The 15,108-nt window shown below is 42.8% G+C and overlaps 2 protein-coding genes across 3 annotated transcripts; one reads left to right on the top strand and one right to left on the bottom strand.

Annotated features, from left to right (window-relative positions):
• Positions 1-143: 143 nt before the first annotated feature.
• Positions 144-9,804, bottom strand: fkbp1b (FKBP prolyl isomerase 1B). Its single transcript, XM_058056329.2, has 4 exons — positions 9,508-9,804; positions 9,004-9,051; positions 1,898-2,010; positions 144-612 (listed from the first exon to the last, which is right to left on the bottom strand). Exons 1-4 carry the CDS (start codon positions 9,542-9,544, stop codon positions 484-486), a joined length of 327 nt encoding a protein of 108 aa, XP_057912312.1. The 5' UTR covers positions 9,545-9,804; the 3' UTR covers positions 144-483.
• Positions 9,805-9,944: 140 nt separating this feature from the next.
• wdcp (WD repeat and coiled coil containing) lies at positions 9,945-15,040 on the top strand. Of its 2 annotated transcripts, XM_058056325.2 has the most exons (4): positions 9,945-10,074; positions 10,892-12,773; positions 14,440-14,560; positions 14,747-15,040. In XM_058056325.2, exons 2-4 carry the CDS (start codon positions 10,893-10,895, stop codon positions 14,941-14,943), a joined length of 2,199 nt encoding a protein of 732 aa, XP_057912308.2. In that variant the 5' UTR covers positions 9,945-10,074; position 10,892; the 3' UTR covers positions 14,944-15,040. The 2 variants fall into 2 exon arrangements, with proteins under 2 accessions (XP_057912308.2, XP_078654957.1); XM_078798831.1 differs by lacking the exon at positions 9,945-10,074 and having other exon boundaries at positions 10,784-12,773.
• Positions 15,041-15,108: the final 68 nt, after the last annotated feature.

Here is a 15,108-nt window from a genome sequence, read left to right as displayed (position 1 = left end):
AAGCTGATTCTAATAAAAGATGCAGTTTTACCACTACAATTATATATAGTATATATACACATACACACATACATAAATGGAGGGTTAGGGGATAACAAGGAGCACTCAGCAGGACACACTGATCTAAAGTAATGATTCAGACAGATAATTTGCGTATATATTTTATGCATTGTTTATATATACTGTAGCTATATATTGAAAAACATGCTCAGTCAGGATGCAGAGCAGAAATACTGGGACTTTTTAATGTGCTTATGCTTTTTTTTGCCAACACTGCAAGGCTGTGTGTGTATGTTTTGGTTGTAGTACGGTGAACCTTTTCTTTCTTACTCGCGACAAAATATACAGCTTTGATCGACACCAAATAGCATGCTTGTTAAAAGATGGCCACAAAGCAACAGAAGAAAGATTTAAATAATAAAAAACAGAGGATGAGCAGGATGGCGGGGAGGGCGGGAGGACGAGGAAGGTGCCGCTGTGCTTTCACTCCAGTTTGAGCAGTTCCACATCAAAAATGAGTGTGGCATTGGGGGGGATGACCCCGGGGTGGCCCGTTGCACCGTAGGCCATGTCTGGTGTGCATGTGAGTTTTACCCTCTGGCCCAGGCTCATCTGTAAGACATTTTAAAAGTTCACAATTAGGAAAGTTATTACAGTAGTATTTTATAATGTAGTGTTAAATACATATTGTTAAAAGTTCAATATTAGTTAGAAAGTGAGGCATGTATTCTTTTTAACGGCCAGCAGAGGGAGTTGTTCTACAATTTCCAAATGAAGACGCCAATACTGAGTAAGATACTTTTAGTGGTCCAATTACAGCAGGGGTGTCCCAAGTGTGGCCTCAGGTCTAAGTTCAGCCTGCTGCCTTTTATAATTGGCACTTAGCATTTTGCAAAAATAAAATTAAGTAGTCATTAGGGCTGTCAGAGTTAACGAGTTAATAATGTGTTAAAGCAAGTTTCCTTTAACAGGGGTAATTTTTTTGAAGGGCGATTAATGTGCCTCCCTCCTGTTTTGACCCTTGGCCCCCACCGTAGTCATCAAATCTTACCTTTATGGGTTCCCACATCCTATCAGTATTTGGGAAGAAATATGAAGTGAAAGAAAAAGGGGGAAAATACATCCATACATCCCTGTGTGCAGCTGAGAACAGCGGGATGGTGCGTTCAATGACCGTCAAAAAGTAGGACAAACCATAGCTGGCATTAAACATTCAAAAACTGTGGCATTTCTAATGAATAGTTAGAGTATTGTAATAAAATAACATTTACTGTAATATAATGATTAATTTCTATGTATTTTAATGTGTTTTAAAGCAAATTTGAATGAAATGTTTTATGACAATTGCCTGTGTTTTAGGTATTTTCATTTGTACATTTGATGAAGGAAAGGTGCATTGAGGCAAATCCGTAATAATAATCCTTTCTGAATGTTCCTAAATGGGAATAATTTATACTCGCAAATATTTAGAATTTAAAACTAGTGCAAATACATAAACAAATCTTATTTTAGGCTGACACTGTAATAAAAAAAAAACATGTTTGTGTCAGTGTGAGAGGTCTTACTCGCTCACATTTTGTATTTGCTAAACGTTTGTGGGCGACTTTAAGAGCTAATATGATAATAATAAAGAAAAATAGTAATACAAAAATATACTTTCTATGATCTATTCTATGTCAGTGTCAACTATATGGACCCCTGATTAAGAGTAAAGGATCTAGGAGGGTTTACTTCAAGGTGGGATTTTTCTTTGACTGCTAAAGGCTAATTGATGCAGGCCTCTCCAAGTCCAACTTCTATTGTTGACCTTCTATTGATGGCATCATTATAGGTGTACAATATGTGTGCTCCTGATGTGCTGAATTTGGAGTCCCATTTAAAAAGTATCCCTCTTTACCTGCGCCACACCTTCCTCCCAGCCTTTAATAACCTCATTTCGTCCGATCTTGAACTTGAAGGGCTTGTTTCTGTCTCGGGACGAGTCAAACTTTTTCCCATTCTGCAGCATACCTGTATTGGAGACAAGAATTCATTCATTCATTCCAATCTGTTGTGCCATCAATCGTTTGCTGGGATGGGTTGGTGGAAAAAAAAGTGGAAAAAGGAAAACCACTCATACATGAAAAAAACATAAAATGGCACTAAAAGCACACGTTGGGCCACCTAATTAGCCTCAAGGTGGCAACAGTACAGCGTTTTGGTAACACACGTTACAAATGTGGCCCGCAGGACACTAGTTTGAGGCCCCCGCCTTGATATGAAAGATTAATGTTAGTGATATGGATGCTGTATGGTATCATGTACCCAGAAAAAATTATTACGTTTGATTCATGTTCCTGTTAAAGGTTAAATAACTGTTAATAGTTATCCTCCCTATCCGTGTGGAAGTGGTAAGTTTTTGGATATTTAAGTTCAAAGGAAATAACTTGAAGGCTACCGTTTAGGTCGCTAGCTCTCTAGTTTGCGAGTTAGCATGTGTGTCAAGACCCTGCAGTTGCGCAATATGTTGTAAATAAAAAGAGTATAAATGGTGCTATAGTCGTGTTTTGTCATGTCTACAGGGCTCTAATAATGCTTTGTTCATTTTAATCTGAAAAAAATAATTTGTCTACCCACCAACTATATGTAGTTTCTTAAGTTTTTATTATTTGCCGTTTAATATTATTATTATATTTACTTATTTATTACTGATTGATTGATTTTCTTTATTCTTGATTTGTTTATTTATTTTTCATCTTATTTTGTGTAGAAAAAATAAAAATTAAGATATTTGAGAACAGTGGAATGTTTTATCAGAGCTTTTATTGTAGAAAATTGGAACCAAAGCAAAGTTTTTTTATTTAAATTTTTTTGTTTTTAATAGTTTTTTTTAGGTTTTTTTTTGGAAAACCTGATGTGACCCAGTCTCACCCAGACCCGAGCTCCAGTGGCCCCCAAGTAAATTGAGTTTGAGACCCATGATGTATATTCTGAAAGATTCCATTCGGAAAGAGGAAAAACACCTCATGCAAACATGGCTACTGAGTGATCAATTATGCAAATCCACCATTAGTTCCGCATGTGATAAATTAATTTCCACAAAGTAGGATTGCCTATTTATGACGTATATTCAAGAGTCAAATTGCATGAGTACTTGTACATGAAGGTAGGTCTGCATTGAAATTAAAGCCTCCCCCCCATTTGAGAAGCATTGATTTAGGCAAATATGCAAAACATTAGCTTAAATATGAATATTTTTGATTACTCTCCAGTATATATGCTATTGTGACCACCGGTAGGGTTGTTCTCTTCTGCTTTGAATCAGTTTGCTTTGGTTTCTTTTTTCTGATGCTAGCATCTGATACTTCCAGCTGTAATATTATTCCTCACTAACATTATTCCTCACTCAGCAAACGTGAACAGTTGGCTACTAAAGACTTTAATGTTGGTGTTGTTGCGCTCATGTTCCTGGGGGTATGACGGCTAATGCCCCTACTGTATGGGCTCTCCGCTTTCAACCCGCCCCATCTAAACTTAGCAGGTCCGCCATTCCCAAGAATCACAGCCTGTTCCAAACGAGTCGTCGAGTGCGAGCGCAGAGGCGAGCACCTGCTACGCTACGTCCTGGCTACTACAAACCAAAGGCGATGTTTTTCACCCTCTGAAACTCTGAAACCGTGACTACACTCACTGACTACAAAATGATGCTTTGGTGGTGGGTCACTGCCCCACTTGTCCCCGATGCAGCAGAAAGTCAATTCCTCAAGTCGTATGTTTATCCAGAAGTCATAGCTTCTGGGCGTTTTTTTTTTTATAACTTCACAGGTTGGCCAAATAATACAAGCAAAAAACAGCAAAATACAAAATGGAGGAGTGCGCTATCATCTGGTACTGTAACACTAGAGAGTGTTAAAAAGATCTGCTATGATTGTTACACGGGTTGGCTACAATAAAAGGGCAGCAAATGGTGGTCCCATAAGATACCTCTCTGTACACATTTTGTACTGGCCTTTTACTGTGGCCAACCTGTGCAATAGTAATGTGGTCTGATCATTATATGTGCGGTGGATAAACTATCAATGTTGACTAACAAATTGAAAAAAAAATGTAATAAACAGTTCTCATGAGTTGTGCATAGCAGGGTTAGTGGGCGGGGTTAGGTTTGCGGCAGTGGTTCCTGACGCCACCCTTTCAGGACTCTCAAGAGAAACCCTGGCTCGCTAGCTCTTTGGCTGTGTCAGCACAAAAAAGCATTAGCGCACAGAGGTGGGGTTATTTTTACTTGACATATCCTGTCTCGCCCCGTCTAGAGGAGCTGCCAGCACAACCCCCCCCTCCCCTCCCCTCCCCGCCCGAGGTTATATGTCTGAGTGCGTACTATGTCGCTTCAAGAGATGCTGACATGAGTACAACTCTCAGCACATGTCAATTGTGTCTATATTGATTCATGCAAGCGATCGATAGCCTGTTTGGTTGAAGCGCACTATGCAGTGTAAGCAAAAGTCATGGGACAATTCAACCAACAGGAAGTGGAAAAGGTGTTTCTCCATTTGCAGCTTCAACAGCCTGTGACCAAAATGTCTTGCGAAGACTTGACTTTTAAGATTATTTAGGACTCAAACATGGCAACAGCCCCATTCTATTCCTGTGTGAGGAGCTCCAAGATGGGAAGGAATGACGTCCGCGTTTGGGCATGACCCGCCCCCCATTGCTCGTACAGCTTGTATAGTCTTTATTTATTCATAAATCCCTTATCACTGATTCCAAGTTTTTCACACTAGGGTTTGTTTTATCATGTTTCCCATGATAAAATAAATTACTTATACCAGGATAAATAATAAAACGAGCCTGCGTGCCGCAGCGGATGCATGAGATGAATGAAATGCGTAGGAACATCCGTGTGTGGAAGTATTTAATCAGCAGAACGCTCTGTCATGATGAACAAAACAAAACAGGAGTGTCATAAAAATATCTCCCATATGCAGTTGGAATGGCATGGGTGACTACATCTTCCTTAATCCAAGCACAGGCATTACAGTTGGTTTAAGATTTAGTAGCAACGTGTGCAGAGGCTTTCTTATATTGTATGGTTTAAGGCAGGGGTCTCAAACTCAATTTACCTGGGGGCCACTGGAGCTAGGGTCTGGGCTAGAGCTAGCGACCTAAACAGTAGCCTCCAAGTTATTTCCTTTAAACTTAAAAAGCCAAAAACGTACCACTTCCACACGGATAGGGAGGATAACTATTAACAGTTATTTAACCTTTAACATGAACATTAATCAAACGTAATAATTTTTATGGGTACATGATACCATACAGCATCCATATCAAACTTGCGCGGGCCGCACTAACGTTAAACTTTCATATCAAGGCGGGGGCCTCAAACTAGTGTCCTGCGGGTCACATTTGGCCCGAGGGCCACGTGTTTGAGACCCCTGGTTTAAGGTTTGTAGGGTTTTATACAAGACAATTTAAATGTTATATTGTTTTAAATCGTCATATCGTGATACATCCCAAAAATATTGTCATATTTGCTAACGTCCATATCTCCCAGCCCGACTTCACAATATTGCATTTTTTCAAAAACATATGAAAGAATAGATCATTGCTGTTTTGTGGTTGAATACGTCCTATTAGTAGTCCAGAAATATGCATATTTATTTCACTGTTCTACCACTAGGCGGCACGGCCATCGAGTGGTTAGCACGCAGACCTCACAGCTAAGAGACCAGGGCTCAATTCCACCCGCGGCCATCTCTGTGTGGAGTTTGCATGTTCTCCCCGTGCATGCGTGGGTTTTCTCCGGTTTACTCCGGTTTCCTCTCACATTCCAAAAACATGCTAGGTCTATATGTGCCCTGTGATTGGCTGGCCACCAGTCCAGGGTGTACCCCGCCTCTCGCCCGAAGACAGCTGGGATAGGCTCCAGCACCTCCGCAACCCTCGTGAGGAAAAAGCGGTAGAAAATGAATGAATGAATGAATGAATGTTCTACCACTAGTTAGTGCGTGTACTAATGGCAACAGTCGTGAATAAATATACGCAAATGTGACATGGATAAATCCCATACTTTGCATGGGAATGTTTTTCCGCACGCATGTAGGCAGTGCTATGCTTGGCAAAACATCAGAAAGAGGCAGAAATGTTGACTGCCTCTTTTCCAAAGTCAAAGCTGATGTTGTTTTTCCTGAAAAACAAAGATAATACAGTAGCTCTGCTTTCATGGATGACTACAGATATTCAAAAATGGTCCCATTTGTGTTGCTGTAATGAGGCCATTTTACTGTACATTTTTTAAAAATGAAACCATGAATCCATTCCCAAAATAGTTGCAGATTAACTGGATAATCCATTAATCATCGATTCATCGTTGCAGCTCCAAATTAAACACAACAAGATTAGCAGGCGCCTGATAACGCTTCAGCTCTGTGTGGGGAGAGGGGGGCGGGGGGGTGAGCGGCTTTCCCTAATTGTGTCAGCTCGCCAGTTGCATGAGGCCTCGTGACTGCTTGCCATATTTGGGAAACTCCCACTAGAGTCAAACCAGGGTCAGTTGCATGCAGTGTGTGTGTTGAAAGTGAAGATCAGAAAAGCACTAGAGTGTGTTGCTGCATGAAGGACATTCAAATAGTATACTGCAGTATAAAAAAAAACATCAAACAAACTACTGTATCTTTATCTTTGCAGGAAGGATCGAGTGCCTTTTAGCCCCCAATCTACAGCTAAGTGCTATCACCAGACATCCCCCTCATGGGATCTCATGGGCGTAATCTCGGGTCTTATGAAAGCAACATGTCTGACACAAACTGCATAGAGACCATGTGACCAAGTTCAAATGACCGCAATGATAATGTTTGGTGCAAGGACATTCTGCTCAAATAGTGGACTATGTCTCAATTAAAGCACTTCCACTTTCTTTACCCCACTCATGTTATGCTGCAACTACCTTTAAAAGGTCCCATGTTATGCTAAAATGACGTTTTAATGATGTTCTAACAATAATAGCCCGTTTATGACTTATGATGATTCCCTGCCAGGCTGCTAATAAGCGGTAGAAGATGGATGAATGGAGATTTCCATTAGGATTCCACAAGGATACAAAACCTAGCTCAGAGATTTCAGCTGTCAGGTTCCACTCCGCAACTGGCTTGTGGCGGCCAAGCGTTCATAGCGACGTCGCTTTTTGATCCTTCGATGTCGGCTCTTCCTATCATTGTGAAGCAGAATTCACCAAGCGTTGGATTGTTCGCCCACTAATAGGGAACGTGAGCTGGGCTTAGACCGTCGTGAGACAGGTTAGTTTTACCCTACTGATGATGTGTCGTTGCAACAGTAACAATAACCACTCGACCGCCGTGCAGCTGTGCACAAAATTAATACTTTTGAAATTATTTGATACTTAAAATAAAAACGTAATACTTTACAAAACCCTACTTTGCTAGCATTTAGCATTTGATAGCTGTGTGAGCTTCATGAATAGGTCTTGCTTGAGAAAAGCGGAATTTGTCATCCATGAGGAAAGAAGTCGAACTCAAAACAAATGAACAGAATCCTTCTACTATCATTATTTTCTATGGCACAAACAGATAATAGTGCACAAATCTAATGTTGATGAGCATTGCGGATTGGCTTGTGTTCTACCTTAGCTGCTCCCCGGGTACCCTTCATAAATTCTGACAATAGAGGCATAGCCAACGGAATGAAAGAGTACTGCTTGGTAGGAAAACAAACACATTCCACATATACAAATCCTCTGAACAAAGTCTAAGGTTCATGCCACTCATTTCCATTGGCAGACTCAATAACAGCTTGCGTACTCTTTGGGGGATTTTGCACCACACTCGACCAGCAGCAAAATGGACAGACATGGTGAGGAGTGGGAGAATATGCACACACTGATGGGAGACATCCAATAAACATGGCAACGCATTGTGGTGTTGACACGGCACCAGTGAGGCAACAATTGGTCCGAACATCAGCGCCTTGTCAGGGTCTCAGCACGCAGTCAACACAGCGACACGTGTTTACGACACAACCTACACTCGCTAGCTTTTATAGCAACTTCATAAACCTGCTGATCCTCAGACGAAGCGACGATAACACCGCTTACTTGTTTTTGTTTGCTTTATGTGTGACCTACTTGTCTGGACGCAAGCACCCTGAGGCACACGCTAACCCAAATGTCTGTCCCAAATGTCTAAGCGTTGCACTCACACACCCAGAGACTGAATAAAGAGACAACGGCATTGGACATACTGGACCGGGAATGTGGGCGAGCATCTCCCGAAAGTGTATTTAGAAGGTAGTAAACAGGTTTTCTTTGCCTTATTTTCTCTTATGATATCTACTATATTAGCTAATATGAGTGTAAAGGTGACTATAGGGGTGTTATTTCGTGTCTAGGGGGCTCTAATCATGTTAAAAAGTGTATTTAGAAGGTGGTAAACAGGTTTTCTTTGCCTTATTTTCTCTTATGATATCTACTATATTGGCTAATGTGAGTGTAAAGGTGACTATAGGGGTGTTATTTCATGTCTAGAGGGCTCTAGTCATGTTAAAAAGTGTATTTAGAAGGTGGTAAACAGGTTTTCTTCGCCTTATTTTCTCTTATGATATCTACTATATTGGCTAATATGAGTGTAAAGGTGACTATAGGGGTGTTATTTCATGTCTAGAGGGCTCTAAAATGTATTTAGAAGGTGGTAAACAGGTTTTCTTTGCCTTGTTTTCTCTTGTGATATCTACTATATTGGCTAATATGAGTGTAAAGGTGACTATAGGGGTGTTATATCATGTCTAGGGGTCTCTAATCATGTTAAAAAGTGTATTTAGAAGGTGGTAAACAGGTTTTCTCCGTCTCGACAAAATAGATGACAACATGAGGTCTTGGGCGTGGCGGTGTCCTCCTGTCTGATGTTCCAAACAGCAGGCGTGCATGTCAGCATTGAAATACACAATCCACGGACATATCTGTACGTCTCAAATTAGGACACAAGATGTGTAGTGGAAGACAGACTCACTCACCAATGTAGTGAACAACGCATGTCTGACCCTTCTTTGGAAATGTGCTTCCTGTGGGAAACAAATACTTCCGTTACTATTTCACACACAGCACACATAAGTAAATATAAAATAAATATTACTACACTTTTTTAACTAGTACTCTTTTTATAATAGTAAGGCATTTTTCACATGTACCGTCTATCAATGGTGATATTGTACTGTAAGGATGTTATCACATGCTGGAATAACAGCTTGCTCTTACGTCATCACTATACTGCTTACAGCCACCAGGGGGCATACATTCAGGTTGATATGATGAGCTGTGATGTAATTGTCAATGAATGCTTTTTCATTATTATTATTATTATTTTACATTGGGGTAGACAAATAATTAATACAGAAAGAGAAATCATACAACATTGCGTGAGTTAAGTAGCTAGTTAAGCACATATTAAAACCTAGTTAACATACATTAATAGTAGTTTCGGAATAGGAATCCCCGAAATAGCAAAGGAACTAGCTCACCATCACCGGGAGATATTGTTTCTACTTCCACGCCCATGTTTCCAATACTTCTCCTAGTCCTAGCCGTGGAACATAAGGCCTTCCCAGACGAGCGTTTCCCCGTGTATTCGCTCGGTGTGTGCCGCAGGAAAGCATATGCAGTCACACGACCGCCGACAGCCGCGAGCCTCCCAGACGGAGATGAAAGCCCGTTTTGTGGACTCGCACCGTTTGTTGTAGTAGTAGTCCTAGGAGTCCCCGGCTGTTTCTACGTCACAAGATGGCGCCACTCTGCGGTTGTGCGGAGAACTGAGTGATTTCAGTTGTTTGGTAAGCTCAAGTCTCAACCACTGCGTACACACAAGTCTCTTTTGTTTTTGTGGGGTTTTTTTGGCAGCGGTGAATTTGCAGGCAAATAGCGCCGACCAGTGGGGGAAATAGATTCGTTTTCATTTCAACTACATTTCCCATAATGCATCCTCCATTAGCAATAACTTCCGGGTCATTAATAGTGAACGTTCGGGTCGCTTTTTAGCCGGCAAATGTTAAGTTCAGCGGGATAGGGTTCACAATAAATACTTAACCAAGGTAAGGTACGTGGTTATAACAATTAACAAAACGCCCAAGTAAGGAGGTTAATTACGTATCTATCTATTTGTTTGTGTTATGTACGTGGAGCTACTCTAAAGCTAACTATAGAAACCATCCTTACTAATGTTATTCTTTAGGAGAAATTGCTCAAACAGGCTAAAAGTAAAACGCTTCGAAACGAATTGACTTTTTTCTCAAGTCATCAAATTGCAACTTTAGTGGACCTCAAAACAAACTAATGGAAATTTTATAATTGCTATTACATTTTATTTACTATGTTTTACAAGTTTTTGTTGGCTGTACCTCTATTTAACATCCGTTTATGTAAACTAATATTCTACACAAGACATAGCTACTGGTTTGGTTGTCAGCCATGTTTTTTTTTTATGAACAACTGGAAGGTTTTGTTTTGAGGTTCTTGTGGGCTCCAAGTGCTTAATTTCCTACTTTCTAGTTGTCTTTTAAACATCATCAGTGTCTAATTTATTCACAGCCATGTGACTTGTATGGTATTGCTATCGTATGCTGTGATGTATTGACTTGTTAAGCTTTTGTTCAGTTCTTTAGCAATTTATTAATTATTAATTAGCAATGTCAGCCCACCTCGAGTCAGTCAGCTATTTAGTGAGATATTAGCACTCGTCACGGCGACCTCGGCTCAGGCAAGCGGATTAGGTTGCCTACGTGGAAGGAGAGGAGAGCAGGAGAGGCTTTTCTTAATCTGCATTGGTGGTTGTCGCTCCTCACCCACGCAGATCACGCTGCTGTCGCAGGTAATGGTCGCTTTTTGAATCGTCCTTTCTCTTTCCGCCAGGATGGACCTGGGCAAGGCCAAGCTGCTGCGAAGCGGTGTCAACACGCTGCACCAGGCCATCCACCCCATGCACGGCATCGCCTGGACCGACGGCAGGCAGGTGTGCCTGACGGCGCTGTATTTCATCCACGGCGAGGTCAAGTTTGGCGACACCAATGTGATTGGGCAGTTTGAGCACGTCCTGGGCCTTTTTTGGGGGCCGCTGTGCTGCTCGGACTCGCCCGCCCTGCTGGCTGTGCAGCACAAGAAGCACGTCAGCGTCTGGCAGCTGCAGCTGAGCGCGCTGGAGCACAACAAGCTGCTGTGCACTCAGACCTGCGAGATGAGCGAACCCTTTCCATTGCTCCCTCAGGGCTGCGTCTGGCATCCCAAACTGGACATCCTGGTCCTCTTGACCAAGAGGGATGCATCTGTGCTGTTTTCCGTCAGAGTGGACAACAGGAGAACCAAAGCAGACATCAAAGGTAGTGGACTGATCCACTGCGCTTGCTGGACTAAAGATGGCACCCGGCTTGTGGTGGCCATTGGCAGCGAGCTTCACTCATATGTCTGGAACGACATCCACAAGAGCCTGGTGGCTTGCTCCTTCTGCCCCATCTTTGACGTGGGGGGTTACATCTGTGCCATGGAGGCCACGGGGCCCTCTCAGGTTGCTGTGGCGACAGAGCTGCCTTTGGAAAAACTTTGTGGGTTGAACGCCGGCATGGCCTTCGAGATGCCGTCAGAAGCAGACCCGTCGCAGAGCCAGACTATGGACAATGACCCCCCTCTGGACTCAAGGAGACGATCCTTTGAATCAGAGAGGTCCCACACAACCAGCTTGGGCCCTTTGGACCTCACACACCTGCTTGCCAAGCACCGCCGTTCAGACCCCAGTCCCCTTATTCACTTTAGACGCAAGGACGCGGTAACGGGCTCGGGGCAGGACTCATCGCACCTAGTATTGATCACATACGAACGCAAGGTCACCACCACCCGTAAAGTAAGCATCCCCGGGATCCTGGTGCCGGATATCGTGGCTTTTGATCCACAGGCTTCCACCGTGGCTGTGGCGTCCAACACTTGCAACATGGTGCTGGTCTACTGCATCACACCGTCTGCCATGCCCAACATCCAGCAGATCTCCTTACAGGCCACTGACAGGCCCAAGGGGGTGTGCTTCCTCAGTGACAAGGTGCTGCTGCTGATGGTGGGTCGCCAGAAGTCCACCGACCCCGCCTTTCTCCCATCGTCCAACACGGAAAAATACATCCTTCGCCTTTTAGCTAAAGAGTTGATGTGCGACAGGGAGGGTGCCATCTCGCCGACCCCCTCCTCTCTCAACCCGGAGTCTCGGATTAGGAGGCATTCTGAGCACGTGTCCAAGGAAGACAGGGAGCGCCCGGGCATAAAGGAATTTGTGCTGCCTGGCGCGGGCGTTGCCCGTTCACCCGGTAGCAGGCGCCGGCTGGTAGAGGAGGTGAGGAGCGGCGAGGTCAGTCCCGTAGCTAGCTCCGTGGACTTCTCCTCTTCGGAAAGAACCCAGTCCTGCGAATCCTCTTCCGTCACGGTCGAGAACTTTGACGCCAACCACATCAACCGTGTGGCCAGCCTGGCGGTGGCCAGCCAGACCAGCAGGGAACCCGGCCGGGGTGTGTCGCCTCGCCTGGACCCGAACACAGAGTTGCCTCCACCCGTCCAGGAGAGGGTCGGAGGGGTGGCTGCGTCAGGCCGGGAACAAGCGCTGGAGCAGCTGGTCTGCAACATGGAGCGGTTGTTTACTCGCTTTGCGGACATGCAGCATTGCCTGAATGAGATCCGGGACTACACGCAGAACGGGAAGAAGGTTCTGAGCACATACCCCAGCACAGGAGAGCCCCCTTACGTCAATGTCACATGTCAGGTATGTTTTGAGCTGAATGTCATCCATTGTTTTCCACTTTCCACTCATGTTCTTTCCTGCTAACATTACTGGTTTTATTTCTCCTATGTGGCAATCTGCTTTATTGCTCCACTACATGAAATCTCTAAAAATCAATAATTAAAAGTGTTGGCAATGAATTTCATAGAAAAAGGATGGATGTGACATGGCAAGGAATGATACAGCACTTGAAAAAGAAATTCGGGTGAGAGGCGGGGTACACCCTGGACTGGTGGCCAGCCAATCACAGGGCACATATAGACAAACAACCATTCACACTCACATTCATACCTATGGACAATTTGGAGTGGCCAATGAAGCTAACATGTTTTTGGAATGTGGGAGGAAACCGGAGTCCCCGGAGAAAACCCACACGGAGATGGCCGAGGGTGGAATTGAACTAGCTGTGAGGCTTGCGTGCTAACCACTCACTCGCCGTGCAACCCAGTCACTAGAATATCCTAGCTTTGTTCCCTTTTAAAGAGAGGACATCTAGTGTTACCCTTGGTGCTAACTAGCCTCATGCTAGCATTATGTCTGTTAGCTGATTCATGACAGTGATAGGACATGTATGTGTGTGTGTGTGTCACTTTTTATTTCAGTTTTATCACCTTAATGTAGTGCATTATAAATATTTTATAAAGCACTATATTTAAATAAACAACTTGCACACAGTGGTGGTAATAAGTTTTAATTTTCTCATAAAGTCTGAGTGGAGACAGGCTTGGATTGAATTACATTTAGCCGTCATTAAGGATGAATTACAGTTAGACAGGGTTAAAGTAATTTACTATCCAGTCATTTCTATATTTACTTTATGTATAAAATGTGTGTGTGTTTTGCTGTCTGGGCTACTTACTTTCCTTAACCCAATGCTGCAAATAAAACAATATGTTGTACTCTAATACATACTCATACTGTACTATTTGTTCTCATTCCAAAGACATGTACACCACAGCAAGCAGCTGTCTTGACAGAGCATTCTCAGCATGATTATTACTGACGTGCTTCACTCCCGTCATCCAATAAGCCAGGTTACACGCTTCCTTCAAGGACACATTTTTACAAAGCTCATTGAGATAAAATATGAAGACTGCAATTAAACACAAAATTAAACACAATTAAACATAAACATTTACAGTCATGCACAAACGTTGAAACAAATCCTGTTGCTGGCTTTTCTGACTCACATTTCTATTTTCTATTTATTGTTACTGTTATTGTTATTAACAGCTTACACAACAAAAAGTATCTATTTTTGCACTTTATATAAAAAAGTATTCTACAATGCATAGGATACATTTGTATTTTTGTGCACATTTGACAAACATTTACATTTTTTTATTATAAGTATATATTATCAGTACTTTAAGAGAATATTCAAACAGCAACCTGGTGTTGTGCACTCTGACGGTTGAAATCTATTTCTGAATATAGAGGCAGAGATTAAACTTGTTTTTTTTAATAATTCACATTAATCAAAAAAGAACTGATTAATTGATTATTAAAATAATCGTTAGTTGCATCCCTAGTTTAAGACTCTTCTGTTGCCACCTTTTCTGATGGGATCAAGTTTGTGTCCCAGTTAAGAAGCGATGCCTCGGCTTGGTTATATTACGTATTAAGGACTTTGTCGCTGCCTTTGCAGAAACAGCTTTCAGAGAACGTGTTCATCGACGAGCGGAGGCCGGTGCTGCTGTGCGATGGCAAGTTGTGTCTACACGCCGTGCAAGAGCTCTTTAACCTCAGCATTGTGGAGATGCTGCACGGTACGTTTGTATGAGTATTCAATGTTGGAAGACACTGCTACTTTGTTGTTCTCCTTATCACCTGGAGCTATAATTGGAGGTGATTAGCAGCCCAGGCCAGATTAGCTGTGCTAAGCTTGTTAGCATGCATTGCGCAACACACTAAGCAATATCCCCATGGTGTTTTTTTTTGTTTTGTTTTTTTAGGCCCTCTGTGGATCGTCTTGGTGGCGGACGCAGACGGATTTGTACCCCTGACGTTCAAACCCAAAGAGGAGCTCACGATACGTAATGGCAAGCGTAAATCCACACTGCGCACCCCCGGGAGCCCTGAGACCTCCTGCCCATCCAGTCCAGCCCCCAGTCACAATCCCAACACGATGATGGCGGAGGCCTCCACGTAGTCCCACGTACCCGGCCTGACTCTCAGCTGGCACAATGATGCCGAACAACATGGAAGACTTTTTTTTTTTTTTTTTTCAGTAAAGGCGTTTTAACATTTCTCTTTGTTTCATTGTTCAAAAGTGCAGCTCACTTATTTTCAATAACATTTGAAACCGTGACAGCAT

Source organism: Doryrhamphus excisus, linkage group LG19 (genome assembly GCF_037039965.1).
Source record: "Doryrhamphus excisus strain RoL-2023G ecotype Guam linkage group LG19, RoL_Dexc_Guam_v1.1, whole genome shotgun sequence".
Lineage (NCBI taxonomy): Eukaryota > Metazoa > Chordata > Actinopteri > Syngnathiformes > Syngnathidae > Doryrhamphus > Doryrhamphus excisus.
Note: the sequence above shows the minus strand (reverse complement) of the source record. Positions and strands in the feature narration are given on the sequence as shown.